The sequence below is a fragment of the Episyrphus balteatus genome, chromosome 2 (genome assembly GCF_945859705.1).
Source record: "Episyrphus balteatus chromosome 2, idEpiBalt1.1, whole genome shotgun sequence".
Classification (NCBI taxonomy): domain Eukaryota; kingdom Metazoa; phylum Arthropoda; class Insecta; order Diptera; family Syrphidae; genus Episyrphus; species Episyrphus balteatus.
The window spans coordinates 131670166-131690340 of NC_079135.1; the positions used below are offsets into that span (position 1 = coordinate 131670166).

At 30.5% G+C, this 20175-nt stretch overlaps 1 protein-coding gene across 13 annotated transcripts in view; it reads right to left on the minus strand.

Moving 5' to 3' along the window:
• Positions 1–20175, minus strand: part of LOC129911728 (disks large 1 tumor suppressor protein) — a 146173-nt gene that overhangs the window by 124666 nt on the left and 1332 nt on the right. For 11 of the 13 annotated variants that reach the window (XM_055989608.1, XM_055989604.1, XM_055989612.1 and 8 more), the window contains exons 1-2: positions 7096–7684; positions 2531–2662 (exon numbers count right to left, since the gene is read on the minus strand). In XM_055989608.1, coding sequence (XP_055845583.1) covers positions 2531–2662; positions 7096–7669 — 706 coding nt within the window. In that variant the 5' untranslated portion in view covers positions 7670–7684. Of the gene's footprint in view, positions 1–2530; positions 2663–7095; positions 7685–17434; positions 17992–20175 lie in introns of those variants that run through there. The other 2 variants (XM_055989615.1, XM_055989614.1) reach the window with 2 other exon arrangements.

The following is a 20175-nucleotide window of genomic DNA, read 5'->3' on the forward strand; positions in this document are numbered from 1 at the left end:
GACCCCCATGCCCCATATAGCAAAATCTAACTTTCCCCTACTATTGAGATACCTTTTAGGGCGTCTGGCAGAGGGTAGGCTGAAACAAAACTGGCTTAAACTTACATTTTCTAAATCAGGAAAAGGCAGAGAAAGTTAATATTTGGCCATCATATGGTTACTCTAAACAAAAAATATTATTTCAATTTTATAAGAAAAAAACAGAAACTAGGTGTTTTTTCTATGGAAAAACCTGTTTGGGAAACCTTTAAGGGCGTCTGGCAGAGGGAAGGCTGAAAAATATCTGGCTTAAAATTATATTTTCTAAACCAGGAATAGACATAGAATTTTAATTTGTTACCATCATACGGTTATACCCAACAGAAAATAAGCTATTAGAAAAATGCATTTCAAATTGCTTCAAACCGGTCTGGCGGGCCGAAAGCTGAAACAAAACTTCTGGTACCCACATTTTTGAAATCAGGGGATTTTTTATGATTTTTTCGTGTATCATTTATTCAGTTAATACCTAGGAAAACGCCAAAAGTTGATTTTTGACTGCATTTTGGATGCGTCTGGCAGAGGGAAGGCTAAAAAATAGCTGGCTAAAAATTATATTTTCTAGACCTGGAATAGACATAGAATATTAATTTGTTACCATCACACGGTTATACCTAACAGAAAATAAGTAATTAGGTTTTTTATTAGAAAAATGCACTTAAAAATGCTTTAAAGCGGTCTGGCGGGGGGAAAGCTGAAAAAGAAACTTGCGGTGCCCACAGATTCGAAATCAGGGGATTTTTTATGATTTTTTGGTGTATCATTTATTCGGTTATACCAAAACGCCAAAAATTGATTTTTTGCTGCACTTTGGATGCGTCTGGCAAGGGAAAGCTGAAAAAGATCACTGCCAGACTTGTTCCGTTGATATACTGTGGTGCATATCTAGATATGTGCACACTCGAATTTCGATTATATCAAAACTGCCAAAATATGCTGCCGGCTCTTAGACTATTAGACTTGACTCTTTTTAAGGCTTGACTATTTTTTTAGACTTGACCCTTAAAAAGAGTCAAGCCTCAAGCGTCACCGTTTAATAGTCCACTTAAGGACTATACTGAATAGGTATTTCTTCTAAATACGGTCCGAATTATAAATTTAATAAAAGAAAAAGGTATATGTTTACAACAATCATTTTCCTATTCGGAATGTATAGAAATGGGGAACTGCTTTAATGTAAATTACTACAATACCCGACGGACAATTTTGCTTCTATAAAGCTAACTGATGCTTCTGTTGTTTCTGTAAGGCTTTATTTTATAGAGACAAAGTTGTTAGTTGGGCATATTGTAAAAATACAAAACAGTATAGATTTGTTCTGTACCACAAACAATTACAGTATAATTAAATTGCAATCTACCATTGCGGGAACATACAAATGAATTCCTTGCATTAGCTCTGTTAGTTTACAACAACAGAAACAAAATGGGATATTTAAAGTACATACTTACATAACTCTCTACTTAACCGATTCTCATGAGTCCAATGAACTGATGAGCATGTAAGGCCTAGTTAATGTGCATAAAAATAACTATCTAGAAAAAGCATGCCTTTTCGCCACCAAAACTATAATATCTTATGCATCTTAAAAAAAATAACTATCTAGTAGTAGTAGCTATGAACCTACTTTTGGATTATTACAACCATTCAAGTGAAAAAAAACCTACTCATCTCATCTACACACTTAAATAATATAATATATGTCCATAGTCTCTATTGTCCTCGAAAGTAGCACAAGCTCTCTATCCATCAATATATGAATGTTCATGTTTCCATAATAAAAGTTTTTGTGTAAAGTTCGTGTATATTCATCCCTTCACGAAAATGAAAATAAAATTTAAAAAAAAAATAAAAACCATCTCCCTACTTGAAAACTTTTAATGAGCACAGTGAAAATGAAAAAAAAAAAAAATATTCACAAACGCAACGGTTGCATAAGTAGAACAGGAACAGGACACAGAAGCACTGATTTAAGATGTTAAGGCAAACTCTACTACATATAGTTATTTATAGAGCAAGAGTGTGTTTGTATATGCGCGTTCGTTAAACTCTTTTACTTACGATTTATGTAGGTTCTATAAGGACACAAGTTATTCATTTATAAAAAAAAAACATGACCTTTCCTATGTACGCAAAAACTGTACCGATTTGTTTATAATCTAGTACATTCGTGTTTTTATAACTTTAAAAAGGCCTTTTAAAAGAGAACGCAAAATACGTCTTTTCAAAAAAATTTATAAAAGAAACCATCTTCATGGTTTTATAATCAAATAATCTTTTGCAACCTACTTTACAAGTCAAAGGTTTTTTTTATAGCCTTGAGCTATCCAGACAAGTAGATACGGACGACCAAGTTTTGGATTTTATATAATTTACAAGATGTTGTTTTTTTCTTTCTTGCGATTATGAGCACCATTAAGTTGCAATGATAATAATCATCATCCTGAAGAAAAAATTCTATTTGTCTTTTAAGTTTGAAACTAGTACTTACCTAAGAGCGCTTGAAATAAGCGTGATTTGAAAATTCGTATTACGCGCTCGATGGCAATACGTAAGGCTCGATCCTGGGGCTCAGATAATCTTGAGTGATAGTCTTCCAGCAGTTCAAGGGCACGGTGAGCTTCTGTAAGAGAACAAACATAAAAAACATCATTAGGTAAATATAATAAATTAAGCATGTAGCTTTGTAAAAAAGAAATGTATTTGTAGGCAAAAGTTTATAGAGCTATGTACCCTAAAAACAATTTTGCTTCTCTAAAGCTTTACAGAAGCAATGAAAGCAATTTTAAAGCTATATAGAAGCAAAATTGTTAGTCGGGAAATTATAGTGGTTCATGGAAGTTTGCTTGCCTAACCAAAACAAAATTCCAAAAACGATCAACTGTTCTTGGTTTAAACAAAAATACCATGTGGAGGCACATATTTTCTCAATAGAGTTGTGGACTTATGTCATCTTGGGGACATAAGTTCACTTTGGGACCTATTTTTGCGCCGTAATTTAAAACTATAAGGTACATAGTAGTTTACTCATCCCATTAGTAGAAGTCAGGACTCAGAAACAGAACAAGGTCCTTATATTGAATTAATATCTTTTAAAATTAAAAATATAAAAAATACAGTAAAATTCAATCTTCGAATTAAAGTTATCCTACGAGATATATTTTTTGGTTTGGGAAATAGCAGCCCCCACACGGGATATGGCCGCGTTCATTATTGTACTGCACCAACTAACATGGGTACTAGAGGCGAACACTTAAGACGACAGACGAGTCCTTATAGTTGTAATATGTGTAACAAAATAAAACAAAAATAAGTAATCAAACATACCCTACACCGCTTAAAGGCTTGGCCACACCGGAGGGTATGCGGTATAGCGGTAACGATATTTGTACTAAAAAAATTCCACACCTGAACGTTGATGTGTCAGTTTGGAATTTTTTTCATACAAGTACCCTCACCGCTACCCGTACCGCTACCGCATACCCTCCAATGTGGCCAAGCCTTAAGGCTTGGCCACACCGGAGGGTATGCGGTATAGCGGTAACGATATTTGTACTAAAAAAATTCTACACCTGAACGTTGATGTGTCAGTTTGGAATTTTGTTCATACAAGTACCCTCACCGCTACCCGTACCGCTACCGCATACCCTCCATTGTGGCCAAGCCTTTATGCGCGAAACAGATTAAACCAGCAACAGCACCACCCAACTCACAATTTCGCTATTATAATGATCCTGAGAAGATTCTGGTCATTATTAATTTTCTTCCTGAAGAAATAAAACTCTAAGTGCCAGTTGTACAAACGTTGATCAGCCTTGGTTCAGGAATTTAACTCGCCAATTTCGAAGGCTGATTAGGTAAGGGTCAACTTCGGTTCAAGGATGCATTTGTCTATTTTTACATATATCTACTTTGAACCAATGCTAAACCTCAGCTTTACTAACGATTTCAAGAGATAAAAGTTGCTGATCCACGGATTAAATATTTATACAACTGGCCCTTAAGAATTAAAAAAGGCGACCTTTTCGTTCCGGAAAGAAGTACAATATAAGACACTTATTGCGAGTGCCGTTCAACTTTCAATGCGATAAAAGTCGATCGAATCGATAAATATCGGTTTTGGTAATGTGGACTATGAACTTGATTTGAGTCGATAGCAACAGGATTTCATAACATCAAAAATCATTTTCGATGATCGATTTTCGACAAAAATCAATAGAGATTCACAATACCAAAAGTCATTTTCGATTATTGACTATCGAGAAAAGTCGCCTATCGATAGACAAACGACACACGCAATACGGGCCTAAGACTCCTGTAAATATTTTCACCAATTACTGAAAGTGGTGTTCGATCCTATAAGAGTACCACAGACTGAGAAAAAATTAAATTGTCTTGCATTTACATTAATTTTTACTTATACGATATAGGTACTACGTTTAGGTAAAGGTAATGTTAAAAATTTAGAAAATTTTCAAAAAACTCATTTTTGGATTTTTAAAAAATATTTCAAATTTTTTTTTTTTTGAAAAATCTATTTTTTGAAAACGTGTTTATGAAAAATTTTTAAATTTAGTTTTTATGCGTAAATAAATTATTACTTCAAAATGGCATACTAACTTTTTTTTTGAAAAATGTTAGAAAATTTTTATATATAAAAAATTATTTTTTTAAAAAACGGCTCTAACGATTTTCGAAAAAAATTTTCTAAAATTCCCTTCTATACAAGAAGTAAACTGGCATACTTGGTTTTTTGTGAAAGATCATTTAAAACGATATTTAATTAATTATAAAAAACAGATTTTATTTTTTTTTAATTTCTTATTTTCTTAATTTTCTTGAATAAAAAGCTTTAACATTAGAGTAACTTAAAGCATAAGAGCAAGTACGTGCGACCCCAGTCGTGCATTTTATTTTTTAATGTAAACTTATTTTTATAAACCAAGTTTTTTCCAAAAAGATAAGCTGGTATACCATGATATTAGTTTAAAAGAGAAACACCTATACTACCGAAACGATCCGACAAAATCATGAGGCATAGGCCCAAAAACTTGACAAAAAAAACAAACGCAATCTACCCGGCGAAACGCATATGTGTATAATAGACTGATTCAAAAAAAATGATGAAAAAAAAATACTGCAAAAGTTTCAGCCCTTAATGTTAACATTTAGTACCGCCGCATCGCAAATTTCTATTTCCCATACGATTTGTAAGGAAAAGATTGTGTATTTGTGTTTAAATTTTTTTATCTTTTTAATGGTTCATTAAAAAGGCTAGATTTAATCATTTTCTTTTATAAAATTGTCCGCTCTACAAAAAAGCTCTTGTTATTTTTTTTTATTTACCCCCGCGTTTTGAAGTTATTCAACTTTAAAATACATATAAAAAGTAGTTTTTTCTCATTTTTTTCCGATTTTTTGACGAAATTATTAGGTTTTTCAAAAAATTTGGCAAAATGTTCAAATATTTGTATTCTATGTTGTGTTTTGGTTTCACAGACCCTTTTTTATAACTCTCAAACCCCTAAAACTATCATATTAGATTTCTTCAATAAATTCGAATTATGCATTTTTTCAACTAAAAATTATTTTAATCAATTTTGCGCGTCCGTTTTTTTTTAAATTTTATAAATGCAATTTTGTAGAGCGTTCAATTTTATACAAGAAAATGATTAAATCTAGCCTTTTTGATGAACCATTAAAAAGATAAAAAAATTTAAACACAAATACACAATCTTTCCCATACAAATCGTATGGGAAATAGAAATTTGCGATGCGGCGGTACTAAATGTTAACATTAAGAGCTGAAACTTTTACAGTATTTTTTTTTCATCATTTCCAACATTATTTTCAACAATGCTTTGAACAAAAAAAAAAAATTTTTTTGAATCAGTCTAGTGTATAATCTTTTTTATATTTTTGCCGATTTTTCCCGATTTCATTAATTTGTTTTTGACATTTTATTTTAACTATTTAAAAAAAATATAATTAACTACAATAGCGCACTTCAGAATTTTAGTGACAAAACTTCCCAACTAACATCATTTTATTGTGACACTATACAGAGCTCCAGAGAATATTTATACAATGTTTATAGAGAATTTTTGATCCCACCTATAAAGACACTATAACGAAATTCTAAGAATATCCCAGGAAAATAATATCAGCGTTTATTGTTTATTTGGCACTTAGCAACTTTAAAGATACAAAAGCACTTCGGGTTAATAATTCGAAAGCGAAATTGTTAGTAGGAAGAACAACCCGGTGAACACCACATGCGTAGCCATAATGTGAAGCAGTAAAGTGGGAGACTTGGGATCCCATCCAAAATAATGACTGTTGTGGATAAAGGAGAAGAAGAAGCAAAATCAGGTGTACCACAACGAAGTCATATAGGACCTCTTCTTTTTATTTTACCTATAAACGTGTGTACTTATTCACAACAGTAAAATTCTTATTTCTGCAGATGAAAATTTATAAAAGTATCAAATATGTCAATGATCGCATATTTCTGCAACAGGGCATACATCACTTTGTTAAAAAAAACCTGTATGAGTATAAAATATCCCAGAGCAGAACAAAATTTTATTCGGTTCGCCTTAAAAGGACCATTCTTATAATCTTCCTCCTCGTTAGCATAGGATTAATGAATAATGAAAAAATTTTGTCAGTTTTCGCAAAAAACTTTCAGTCTTTCTCATCATATTATTGAGTTGGTTTTTTTAAGCTTTATAATAGCCTGTTTTCACTAGAGCCCAAATAAGATAACTTCGTGAATTATCTCATTTCGAATTTCAAATCGTATAGAAATTTTTTTATATTTGAAATTCTAACTGACCTTATTTGCGAAATTATCTCATTTGAGGTCTAGTGAGAACAGGCTATTAATTTTGAAATTGTAACAAATTGTTTACTTCTTTAACTTGTTCTTATTGACTATCCATAATACAACCGTCAGAATTAATAAGTTAAAATTTGAGAAAAAGTCCGTAAATTTCATGGTTTTTCAAAAACATAACTTAAAAAAATTAAAAACAAAATTCACATTGTACCTACTTTTGAGCCAAGGAATTTCGAAGCAGATACACTGAACGTATTTATTTAAAATTGGCCACGAATCGTTACGATTTAAAGGCGCCTCCAATCTTGTTATAGGTTTTTCATTCATCATAACATCAATAACCTCATCTTCACTTATAACTAAATTTTCACCAAAAACCGTAGACCAATATGAACGTTCTTCAACCGGTTGAAGATTATCGTCCAATTCGGTATCTTTTTCTGATGGCTTCTCTTCAACTACACAAGTTTCTTCTAATTTTGTATCATTATTAGTTTTAACTATCGATAATTCATTTTCGTTTTCTTTATCTTCACTATCTCTATCTTCTTCGTTTTCAGACTTTTCAAGAAGATTTTGATCCGAATCACTTGAATTAACATTTGCACAACGTTGAATATCTTCGGTTTCGGAACTTTTTTCTTTTTCTTCATCCCACGAATGGGAATGTTCCTCTTGATCCTCTTCGTCCTCGTCAGGCAAATCTTCTTCGTCACTCGAATCAATAATTTCTTGATTTTTATTAATATCACGACTTTTAGCTAAAAGTTCTTCTTTTTCTTCCTCCATAATTGATTTTATTTATTTTATTTAATTTTTTAAATAATAAATCAAAGCAAAAAATAATTTTTAATTTTTTCTATAACCGCGGTCAAAGGGTACATCCTTCCGACATTATAAAAAAAAATAGTTGACCGATCGATATCCGGCAAAATTCTTTTTTTACATTTCAATTTAATGGCGCACGTCATTGAAGAAAGTAAAAAAAGTGGTCGCACATCGAATTATGTTGAACAAGTGAATGACGAAGACGAACACACGACTGCAGTCTTTTTTCAATCATAAAACCTCCATGCTGTTATGCTCAGTTAAGAATGAAAAACTTATGGTTTACAGTAGGGTTTGAAATTTTTTGATTAATAATTTGTGTACAAAGGTTTCTGGTTTTCCGGGACAAAGTACCACCCATTATTACATAATATTATATTGATAAACTCTAAAGAAGATTAAAAATAGGCCTTAATTCTATTTTAAAGTTTGCCAAGGTTAAATAAGAGCTATATTTGTACATTTCAAGTGAAATCAATTATGGTTTGCTCAGATAATCAAGGACAAGTGTTCATGGACAGCCCATCAAAGGACAGTTCATCATAGGGAACATTTTATCAAAAGAAGCAATTTTTAAGAACATAATCATTTTTATCAAAAAACAAAACCGACTTCCATGGATCAAAACTGCGTTTTATGGTTTTTCTCATAGTTTCATTAGCAGACGAATTGAATACCTCCTCCTTTTTGGAAGTCGGTAAAAAACTTGTATAGAATGTCCCTTCCTAAAAGAAGAGCATTTAAATGAATTAAACTTGAAATAAATTTGTTCCAATCGGAACTTGTGATGACTTTTCTCATGATGAGTTGTCATAATGCTGATAAGTACTGTGATATGTTGGGTTGATTCATCAATAATGAGCCGGTTACGCAGTCATTGCACCGATTAGGGTTCGTTTGGTAGAAAGCCATGGACTGAATGAATTGTCAGATTCTGTCATTTTTAACGTGTTCTTTGCAAAGAAATAATATTTAATATCTTTTTTTTATGGGTTGCTTCAATCGCGTGTACAGAAAGACTCTTTTTTTTTACTTTTTCGAACAATCTTGTTAATTTATGCAAAACATTTAATGAATATTCTTTAAAATAAGCTTACCAACTGAAGACAGATTGCGTTATATGAAAACGTGTGATTTACTCAGTTCAATTTATTTAAATATGAAATTAATTTAATTATTAGCTTACCAAGTGTGAACTTCCGTGCAATGAAAGAAAAAACAACAACCGTGAACCATGACCACGAAACAGTGCTACTTGAAATACTTTTAAATTGCTAACAACCATAATCGGGTGTAATCATTGCCCAAGTATTTTCAGTTATGTTCCCGTCTTTAAGGTAACACGTTATAAACCTTTTTTTATGTGATAGCATGTCTAAACCTTATAAATTTAATGAAAAATATTATGAAAATGTTGGAATTCTCCTTTTTTTCTATTGTACCTTATACAGTATTTCGAAATGTCTTTTTCCGATATTTTTATCCACTAATTTGTTTCACTGATAGTGTTGTTCTTATAATAAAGTGGCGAACCCTAAATGAAATGGAAAAAAACATCTTAACTTGTGCTTCGACAGGGAGAATTACTTAAGGCTGATTTAATTCCGTGAAGTACGGACAAAATTATTAGTGTTTTCAAGTCTTATTTCCCTTTCAAAAACTGTTTTTGATATTATACAAATGCTTTTATAACATAGTTAAGAAAGAAAACAACCAATATTCAAAAATCATTGATTAAAAAATGATATTTTCAACCCAATACGGAGATTCATAAAAATATAAATAAGGTCTAGAGGTCTAAATTGTCTACCAACTTCTTGTTTCAGACTTTTATCGTAACAATGCTTGAACTTGTTAAGGGTATTCATGAAACCGCGTAAACGTGGTAAACCTGGAAAAATTGTAAATCTGGTTAATGAGCTGTCAAAATTTGTATGGAGAAACTTTAACAAAATATGGTAAACTATTCCGCACAATTTAGGGTGGAAAAGCTTACCATTATAAATGTGTAAATCAGCACAAAAATCATCTGTACCAACTACCAAGGTTCAAGCAAATCCATTCATCCGTTTAAGCCCAAGCTCGTAGTGCAGATGAACAAAACCGCACGAACGGCCGGCATGGAAAAACTCCTTTTTTTTGTATATCTTCATCATAGTAATTGTGGTTTTGATTAAAACCTCGCAATTTGGGTGACACGAAACCAACAAACTTTTTGCAGAGCTAATTTAACATAAAATTCGTCGCCAGAAGAACTACATTTTGTTAAATCTTAAATTAAATTTAAGAACAAAATAAGACACTTTATTGCACCTACAAATTTTAATGGTATAATCTGATGAAGAGAGTTTATGAAATCTTAAAAAATAAAATGCACGACTGGGTCGCACGAACTTGCTCTTAGAGTTAAAGTTGCTTGAATTTTTAAGACTTTTTATATAGAAATTTGGAAAAAAATAAAATTCGTTTAAAAAAAAAAAATAAAATAAAATCTGAAATTAAATTGCCCTCCGAAACAAGTATGCAGTTTTGATTGATATATTAACATGCATTTTTAGAAAAAAAAAAATTTCAAAATCGTTAGAGCCGTTTTTTAAAAAACTAATTTTTTATAAATAATTTTTTTGGAAAAAAGTTTTAAAATAAAATTGGTATGCCATTTTGTAGAAATCACTAATCAACATCTAAAAACAAAATTTCAAAAAATTCAATGTCCCGTTTTCGAAAATTTGATTTTTCAAAAAAAAATTTTCAAATTTTTTTTTTTAAATCCAAAAATTATTTTTTTCAAAATTTTATTTTTGACTTATATTTAAATTATATAATTGCTTCTTCACAAAAAGTTTCGTTGGAATCAAATAAGCAGTTTCGTAGATAATCGGATTTGAAAAAAAACCGTTATATAGCAGGTACCGTTAATAATGAATTTCAAAAAAAAAAATTTTTCATTGAAAGATAGACCTTAGCTTAAAACTAACATTTGAATTTTTTTAACGAAATCATTGGAGCCGTTTTCGAGATATTTTAATTTTACTAAAATCGGTATATGACAAGTACCGTAATTTTTGGTCCAAAAAAATTAATTCCGAAAACCCCTCTGGAGAGTCGCCAAATAACGCTACATACCAAGTTTGACATTAATCGGTCCATCCGTTTAGGCTGTAGCTCCTTATATAGACAGACAGACAGACTGACAGACTGTCATGGAAAAATGTTATCTCAACTTTTTTTTTTTGTACGAATGCATAACTTGATATATAGTACCTATATCGCAAGTAAAAAAGTTCCCCTGAATAGCAAAATGTAGATGCACTTAAAATTTTCAAATATAAATTAAACAAAATTATAATGCCAAATTTTCACGAGTTGATTTTTGCCGTGCGCGTGCGGTGAAACTTTTCGGCGTAAGTCAACTCGTGTGAACGTAAGCCACAGCAAAAGTGACAATCCGCATAGAAGAATCCTAGTCGACTAAAATCGACTCGTGAAAAGTCGGCATTATACATTATTTTGTGATTCATATAAAAGTTTGAAATTCTAAGGAACTTTTGAACTTTCACTGATCAATAGCTCTACATATTTCTCCAAAATTTCTTGATTTCATTCTTTAAAAGATTTAACGAACGGGGGAAACTTCAGATTTTTCACAGCGTTACTATTGGAGTAAACTTTGTTAAATTAATCCACTACCTTGTTTATTAGACGTTTTTCACGATCACGATCTACCGTCACGTACAGACAAATCTATCTTATTATTCATATTTTCAAACCGTATTTGCATTGTCTAACACAACTTTTTAAATATTTATTTAGGAGTTAAAACAAAATTTAAGGACCGTCACGTACAGACAAGCAAAGAGTTAATTTTTCAGTAAATCCATAAAAATAAATTTTTTTAAAATTTTAATCCATCTTCTCAGAGAACTCTCAAACAGAAGCTCAGCTTAATCAATTTTTATTCGTTAGCATAAAAAATCATGAGAGAAAAATATGTATAATTGAGTTGATTTCATTGTGAGATGGAATAAATAAAATCAGATTGATAATTTTTTTTTATTTGGACTGTATTTCCATTATACCTAGCATATAATTTTAGTTTCCACATTAACGGAAAGAGCTATTTTCCATAAGTGTACTACACTTTTTTTTCTAGAAAAACAGAATCCACACATTATGAATTCCTCAAGTGCAGCATTTTTCTTTATTATGCTTAAAAGAAATTCTGATATGCTTAATTTTTTGTCGTTGCCCCAGTTTTGTATTTATATTATTGTTTGTGTCTTGCACTTTGCATTCTTCTTTATTTCTCAACTTGGACCAAAGTGCATCTTATAAAAATGTTCAAAAACAACAATTTCATAGCCCTTTTAGTGTGTTGGGCGCCATTTATAAATTTTCTATTGCAAAATAATAATTGGATTAAAAGTTGACGATTATTTTTGGTATTGTTTCTTTTCGTTATTTCTAAAAGAAAAATAAAAATGAAGCAGCAACATGTGACTCGTTCTAAACAATGTGATATACTTAAGAATAAGAATCTTAAAAAGTCAGCAGACATCGGACAAGCGACCAATTAAGACTTTGTTTTTTTTTTTACATTAATTCAGAATTTCTTTTTTTTTTTACTTTATTTTCTCTACTCTGTTTTAACGAATATACATTATTTTGTTAAGGTATTTTTTTTAAACCTAAGTGGCTATTTAAAGAGAAGAATATTGACTTAAAACAAACAGAACTATTGAACTATTTGTATATGCAGATTCCAATGGGTGGTCTCTTAATTGATATTAGATGGAAGCATTGGGGTGGTGGTGCATTAAGGAGCATTAGCATATGGATTATATGCACAGTGTGGATAAATATATGTTAAAAGAGATGGGTCATTAAACAACACACAATCATGCTGCCAAGTTTAATTAAAAATCTATTACGATTCTTTATTTTTTGTACATAATTTATTTTTTGTACATTTTTAAAAAATCATTAAGTTGTTTGATTTTTGTTTCTTTTTTTATAAATGGAGGTATTAAACTTTCATTAGTGCAAAATGAATAATTGAGAAAGAAAATTATTTTTAGCTCTACAAACTACATAATGTCTTAATACTTTATGGTTTATAGCGAAATGGCGTAAATATTTTGAAGATAGTTTTCGGTTCCCGGTATTTCTCATTTTTGATAGAGTTTTAATATATAATGATGAATTATATTAGTTTTCAAATTCAAGTGTCAAACGTATTCCTGTCAAAAACATATTGGCATATTGCATGTACTGCAAATTAAATATACTGTTTCTCATAACAGTACAGGAAAGTTAGTAAAAAAAACAGTCATTTTGTGGAACGAAATATAGGACGGCTGAATTTTTCAAATCTGAAAGATGGGTATTAGAAAAGCTTAAGTTCTGGTTTTCAGGACGCCACCCCCTGACGAAATCCGCCATTTTGAAAAACGCGAATCGTTCTATATCTCCAAAACTATGGGTCCTATAGAAATGGTTATCAGACCAAAGTTCTTGGAAATTTAATTTTATTATTTTTCGATATTTTTGAGGTTATGTTGTCTTAATTAATTTTTTTTAGGTTCATTTTAGATTTTATCATTTCCGGTATTAGTTACATAATTTTTTAAATAGTAAAAGTTATAGACCATCAAATTTCCAATTATTTGGTAGATTTTTGAAAGTCATGCGATGTATGAGTCGAAAGTTATTGATCTATCCTTTCAGTAATATAATAATAAATAAGAGTATTGCCCTTTCATCAACTTTTAAACGGAACATTCAAACGCTTGACTCATAATTTTAGCATTGTAATCTTCACTACAAAATTAACAGCCCAATTCTGGCGAACCTCACTCTAGAACAGATTCGTTGTAATTTGGTACCAAACATGTCATCATCTTTTCTTCTGGATGATGCGTTTTAAAAATAAACGTGCATTCTATTTTTCAAATAAACCAGAAAATTTTTCGAATCTAATTTTTGTTTTTAACTTTCAATTACGCTTATTACGCAATTGCATTTTGGTAATTTTATCAAGAGAGATCTTTTTATATAGAAAATATCAGCAAAGACACTGATGACACGATTGGATACGAATTTCCACACAATAATAGGTATATTTCTTACTACGAACCACCCAACTCACAGCTAGCTCCTCGAATAAATTTGGTTTATAAAAATAAGTTAACTTTAAAATAAAAGCATAACAATTTCATTTCTAATTATATTTCTCCTCCTTTTATATCTCCTCCCTCAGTTTTTATCTCTCCTCCACCACTTTCGTTTGTTGATGAGAATATTTACAGGAGTCTAACAAAGCTCTTCATTGCACACTTATAGGATCGAATACTACTTTCGGCTTTTGATGAGAATATTTACAGGAGTCTTACATTGTACTTCTCTGCAGTTTGATAGGAGTGAAAAAGGTCGCCTTTTTGATCCTTACTAGTCTTGAATGAGTCTTTTAGGTGTGAAATTAAGCGAGAAGCTTCTCATCATCGTTATAAAAGCAAAATCATTAGTTGGGCACTCGGGCTGTCGGGGTTAAACAATTTACAAGTTAAAGCCCCTTGGGCTTAGTGGTCTAGCTCGGAGAATGGTCTGGGCTTAGATTTTGGAATAGATTCAAATCTGTGCTACCAAACCATTTTTTTTTTTTTTTCATAAATTGCTTAGAATTTGTTTATAAATGTGAAAATTGACGTTTGGAATGACAAAATGTATTTAACTAGTAGGCAAAAAAACTTTTTATTAGTTTAACTTTTCTTTTCAAAAATATTTTTAAAAAACCCGGCAGTTGCGTGTTGTTTTTTTAATTTACGTAAACTCCAAATGCGGATATGGATAGCCAAAAAAAAAACACAGCTATTATTGAGGTTTAAAATTTATCCTGCTCTTAGGCCGTGTGTGAATTGCGTTAAATAGTTAACACAGTGGAAAATTTTTGAAACTATTGAGGTTAATAAAAAAAATTTCAGATGTATGGATTTTTGTTTAAAATTTTGTCTGCCTTTTTTCTGCCATGATACTCCTTTCTAATAAAAAAAAAACAAAACCATCTGCAAAAAAAATTTAACTCAAATTTAACCAGGTCCCAGAGCCCAATAAATTTTTAACAGCTGAAAATTTTTTATTCACCTCAATAGTGTCAAAAATTTTACACGGTGTTAACTATTTAACGCAATTCACACACGGCCTTAAGCTGTGCGAATTGGGATAAATTTTGAACTTGACTATATTGTAATGCTGCAAAACAAAACAAAATAATGGTTTAAAAAACGTTCACAATTTGATAATAAGGTAGTCCGGTCAAATTAGACTAAAATAAGGGGGGGAGGTTACATTAATTCAAAGCAAGCTGAAAATTGGTATGATTGTTGGAAACACCATCATAAATTAAATCTTAAAAGTCCTCATCGATCTGAGACCTGGAAAAAAATTTACTTGGGGTCAAAGGTCACAACTATAATAACTCCTAGAGAAAAATAATGTACTAAAAAAAGAAAGATTAATATATTTCCAATCTAAAAAGTCCTTGCAAGTTTTCTGTCCGACCAGTCGTTCTCGAGATATTGAGAGAGACTAATGAGACTAATGGGTTTTTCAAAATGGCGGACGCCCAACAATACCAAACAATACGCAAACTGAGATTTGTACTTGGGATAAACCCCTCTTCAATACTGCATTCAAACTTAGCTGACGTCATAACTTTTTTCGGATTTTTCCCCATTTACTGAACTATAGTTTCTATTCTATTATTTAATCTTTTGCTTATTATAAGGTTTTTGTATAATTTATAGAACTGTTTTATATATAAAATTAAAGGCAATACATTAAGCTATGTACAAATTGCAAAAAAAGTACATGTCACCACTGAATATTTTGATATTTCGATGTTCCAAAGGCCTCGCTTAAAAAATCACCTTTTGAGAAGTAAATACCTAATATGTATTATTTTTTTTAACATAGAAAAAGATTTTTGATAAAAATTCACAGACAAGAGAAATACCTTTCATTTGATACCAATATTATTTCTGTACATCCATTATTACACATTCTACGATTAATTGTTCGAAAAAAATAGCTGAAATCTTGATTGTGAAATTCGAAACTTCAAACTCAAATATCTCCAAAACTCCACTAACGAATTGGAAAATATTTTACCCACGTAATGTGATTATCGTCAACTTTCATTTGATATCAATTTCGTTAGTGCACACACTGGGCCCAAAAATGTGCCATCTCCTTTCAAGAACTTTTCAGTTGAGAGTTTTTTTTCAGAATAGGCCTGATTATGACGAATACAACTCAACTTCAACTTTTTGAATGGTTATACCCAAGAAACGGTGGGTCTTAGGAACAAAAAGTGTCATGACACTTTTTATATATAATAATCAGGTCTACAATTCTTGCATTGAAATTTTTTTGATAAGACTTAACGTTTTGCTGGAAACGTGTGACCTTTGACCCCAAGTAAATTTTTTTCCAGGTCTCGGATCGATGAGGACTTTTAATTTATGATGGTGTTTCCAGCAATCCTACCAATTTTCAGCTTGCTGGGAATTAATGTAACTTTGGATGTCTAAATTGACCGGACTAAGGATACGTTTCTTAAAGTTGAAAATTTATCTTGTCACCTCAACAATTTCAAAAATGTTTAACCCAATTAGTGTAAAAGTGATAAGGAAATCTCTAGATTTTAGAAAACGCTGTTCTTACTTGAAGTTTATTCAAATTTTGACCACCGGTACTTAACTAATTCCCAATAGGAATATATAAAATTAAGGTGAGTAAGAAAAAATCCAATTTCATGAGGCAATGTAAATGTGAAAAAAAGATTTTTGTTTTGTTTACTTGTAAAAGACTTCTACACACCTTAAAAGATTGACAATTATATCACCCTACTGTCACCAATTTTGAGGCGCCTATTTTTAAAGTTATACTTCTTTTCTGGGGTAGGTAACTAATTTACTTTTTTACATACATTATGTCAAATTACATTGAACCTATATTAAGGAGTACAGACACTCCTTTTTTTTTAGATTCAAAATTTTAAGTCTTTTGGCTTTAACGATTCAAATCTTTCAAAGACTGTCGATAAACCAGATAAAAATTGTAATGCAAACATTATATTTTATGTACAATGTACATCTCATAACTTTATTACTTAGCACTTTTAAAAAAAAGTAGTTAACATATAAATTAAAGAAACTATTTTTAAAATCTAATTTCCAACCTTGATCTCCGATCATGGACATTTAGACCGTTAACCTTCAATAAACAAAAAAAAAAATGTCTAGCCGCCTTCGTCACGCGGACAGGAAATGCCCCATTTTCTTATATAAACATTTCAAATTCTGAAAAAAAAAAAATTAATGTGTCTAGCCAAATAAATTAAAAAATCTTAAGCAAAAAACAAACAACTAATTTTTTAGTTCAATGTCATTTGAACATAAATAAAACTTAAACACTGTGACATGTTCTAGTTGAGGTGAATGGATTTTTATTATTTTAAACACTAATAGGCCTTCCAAAAAGCTATATAAATTCACTTCTTACAAATCTATGTTTAAATAGAAAAAAATTGTTTCTTTTTATTAACAAAAGGTTAACAAAGGACATTTTTATGTATTTTCATTGTGACTTTAATTTAAATGGATAAATAATTGTCTAGCCAGCATTATAGTTGGTGTTGGTGTTGTGTGTGCATTTACATTTACATACCTTGCTTTTTTACAGGCATTGTCCTTTATTTTATTGTTGTTGTTGTTATTGTTGTTGTTCTTGTTCTTAGGCTTTCTCTCGTCACACTGCCTTTGGACTTTGATGATATATTATGTAGGTAAAGTAGGTACACAAAAAATTAAACACGCGATTTATGTTTCCTTTAAAAAACACTTTAATATTTTTTTTTCGAAATGGCTATATCTCTACTCGGAGATCCAATGAATAAATTATATAGATTTTTCTTTTTTGTTTTATTCAATTCAATAATAATTTTTCAATTTGTTTTCTATAAATAAACAATAAATTATTAACTTTGTATCTGTGCTGTGCCGTGTTGTATGGCTATTGAGTATAATATCGTTTCGGAGAAGAAAAAAAAAGATTTTTATTTTCTTGTTAGGTAATATTTATTTATTATTCACTGCGAAAAAAAACATATTTGCCACTTGTATAATGCATTTATTATTAACTTTGATTTTTCTTTTTTTTTTAAAGCGCACACTTGAATTATTCTAATAGGAGATATATAATATATAAATGTTTTATCGTTGATACTAAAAAAAAATTTTTTTCAACTTCGAAGAAGTATCTGTATTTTATATTTAGGAATATCAAAAATTAATATTTAAAGCGTTGAGATTCTTTCTTTTTTATATTTTATATATATATTTTTTTTATTTAATACACAGAAATACACAACACAAAACGTAAGTGTTGAATTTTATTATATTATTTTGCAAGAAAAAACAACACAAAAACCATCAAAAACAAAAAATTATTATTTTCGTGTTCCACACGAGATGATGAATATAAATTTTTAGGAGCAAAAGAATTACATTTATAAAGCTCACACAGTCCAGAGGATTTGTATCTACACATGAATAAGAAGAAATTTTGCAAAAACTTAAGTTTTGGTGCTCACGCGAGAAAAAGATACACCATCACTCTATTTGCCACTGTGTCGTTGTCGTTGTTGTTGTTGTTGTTTTTGTCGTCGTCCTCGTTCGTGTACCGTAAACGTGCTCAGAAAATATTAGGACAGATATTTTTGTGAGATGGAGAGGAGTATACATGGTTCAACATTCGCGCATAATGAAATGCTGTAGCTGTGTATGGTATGGTACTGTGTCTCGCAAGATGAAGCTTAAAATTTATTAATTTTTTTTGTTAAGGATTGATTTTTTTACCGGTATCTTGTAATTATATTGAAATACTTAATGAAAATATTCTTGCGTTGGGCGCCACTTTTGATTTTTTTATAATGTTGTTAGGGTTGTTTCTCTTATAGAGGTTTTAAAAGGTTTGTGCGTTTATTTGTTTGGCTTAGATTTTTGCAAAGAGTTAAGTTGTTATATTAAAATATATTAAATCTTTACATAACAAAATTTTATCCTGAACAAGGAGAGAATATCACATTTTGCAACTCGAGGTTTTCTGTATATGAAAAACCTACTAAATATACAATTTTTTCGCCAAATAAACAATTCACTAACAAAGTACAATATTTACGTGTCAATAGATATAATGAATACATGAAATATTTTAAATAATAAAATCCCACTTTAAATTTTTTAATTAATTTTCAGGGTTTTGCCGCTCGAGAGTATATATGTATAGACTTAGGAATTTTATTCAATTTTATTTTTCCAATGAAATATTTTAAATCCTTAGCTTCACAATGGGCGCCTCTTTTGCTTTTGTGTTTCGAGGGTGCTTTGACGAAATTCCTTTTTTACACAGACTATCATTCAATAAATTCGTGGTTTGACAAGCTCTTAAGATTCTATATTTTTTAAAAGAATTTAAAGGAACTTTCAAATAAAAGAAAGACAACTTCCAAACATTCTTGCTCGATCGACCAACATCACCGATTCCTGCATTTTAAGAATTCTCGTTTTCTTAGCCGTTAATATTAATTTGCCCTAGGATTGTACCTGTCTATAACCATAGAGTTTAACTGAGGTTGAAACAAATTAAATGATATTCTAAATTTGAATACCAACTTTAAACACAAATATCTCACATTGGGCGCCACTTTTGAGTTTAATTTTCAGATCAAATGATCTTTATCGTACTTCTGTATATTCCTGGTCAAAATTTTTGAATTTATAGCTCTTGAACTTCTTATCATCTCTAATTCTAAGTTGCAATGTATACCATGCCTCCGGAACGTATTTAAAAGCCTACGTTGGGCGCCACTTTTCAGATTAATTTGTATGTCAGCTATTTTATAGTGGAGAGTCCTACAATTATAGCCATTTAGTAGAACCATTTGACAGGAAAAGATAATTTCTGACATTTCTGCTTTTACATTCACCTTTTTTTGTGTCAAAAGTTAAACAGTCTCTTATTTGGCTACCATAAAGTTGTTGTCCTTAACAAGTAGGGGGATAAGCCATCTTACATTCACAAATAAATGTATGTCCCGCATTGGGCGCCAATTAGTAATGTAATAAAATTGAATATCGTATATGATAAATGACAAGGTGGAAAAAGTATTTATATTATCTTTCTATAAATAATAAATTAAATCATTCTATATTGATTCAAATAGAACAAATATTTTAAATTATAGTAAGATAATAGGCAATTTTTTGACTCATAGTATAAGCACCACGTTCAAGAATGCAAAGAGATGAGAGTATTGAGAGTAGTATTCAAAAAGGACGAATAGCCAATTTACGGTGAGATTTTTTCTAGGTTAGAAACTTCCCCTTGATCTGGATTCCCACACTGAA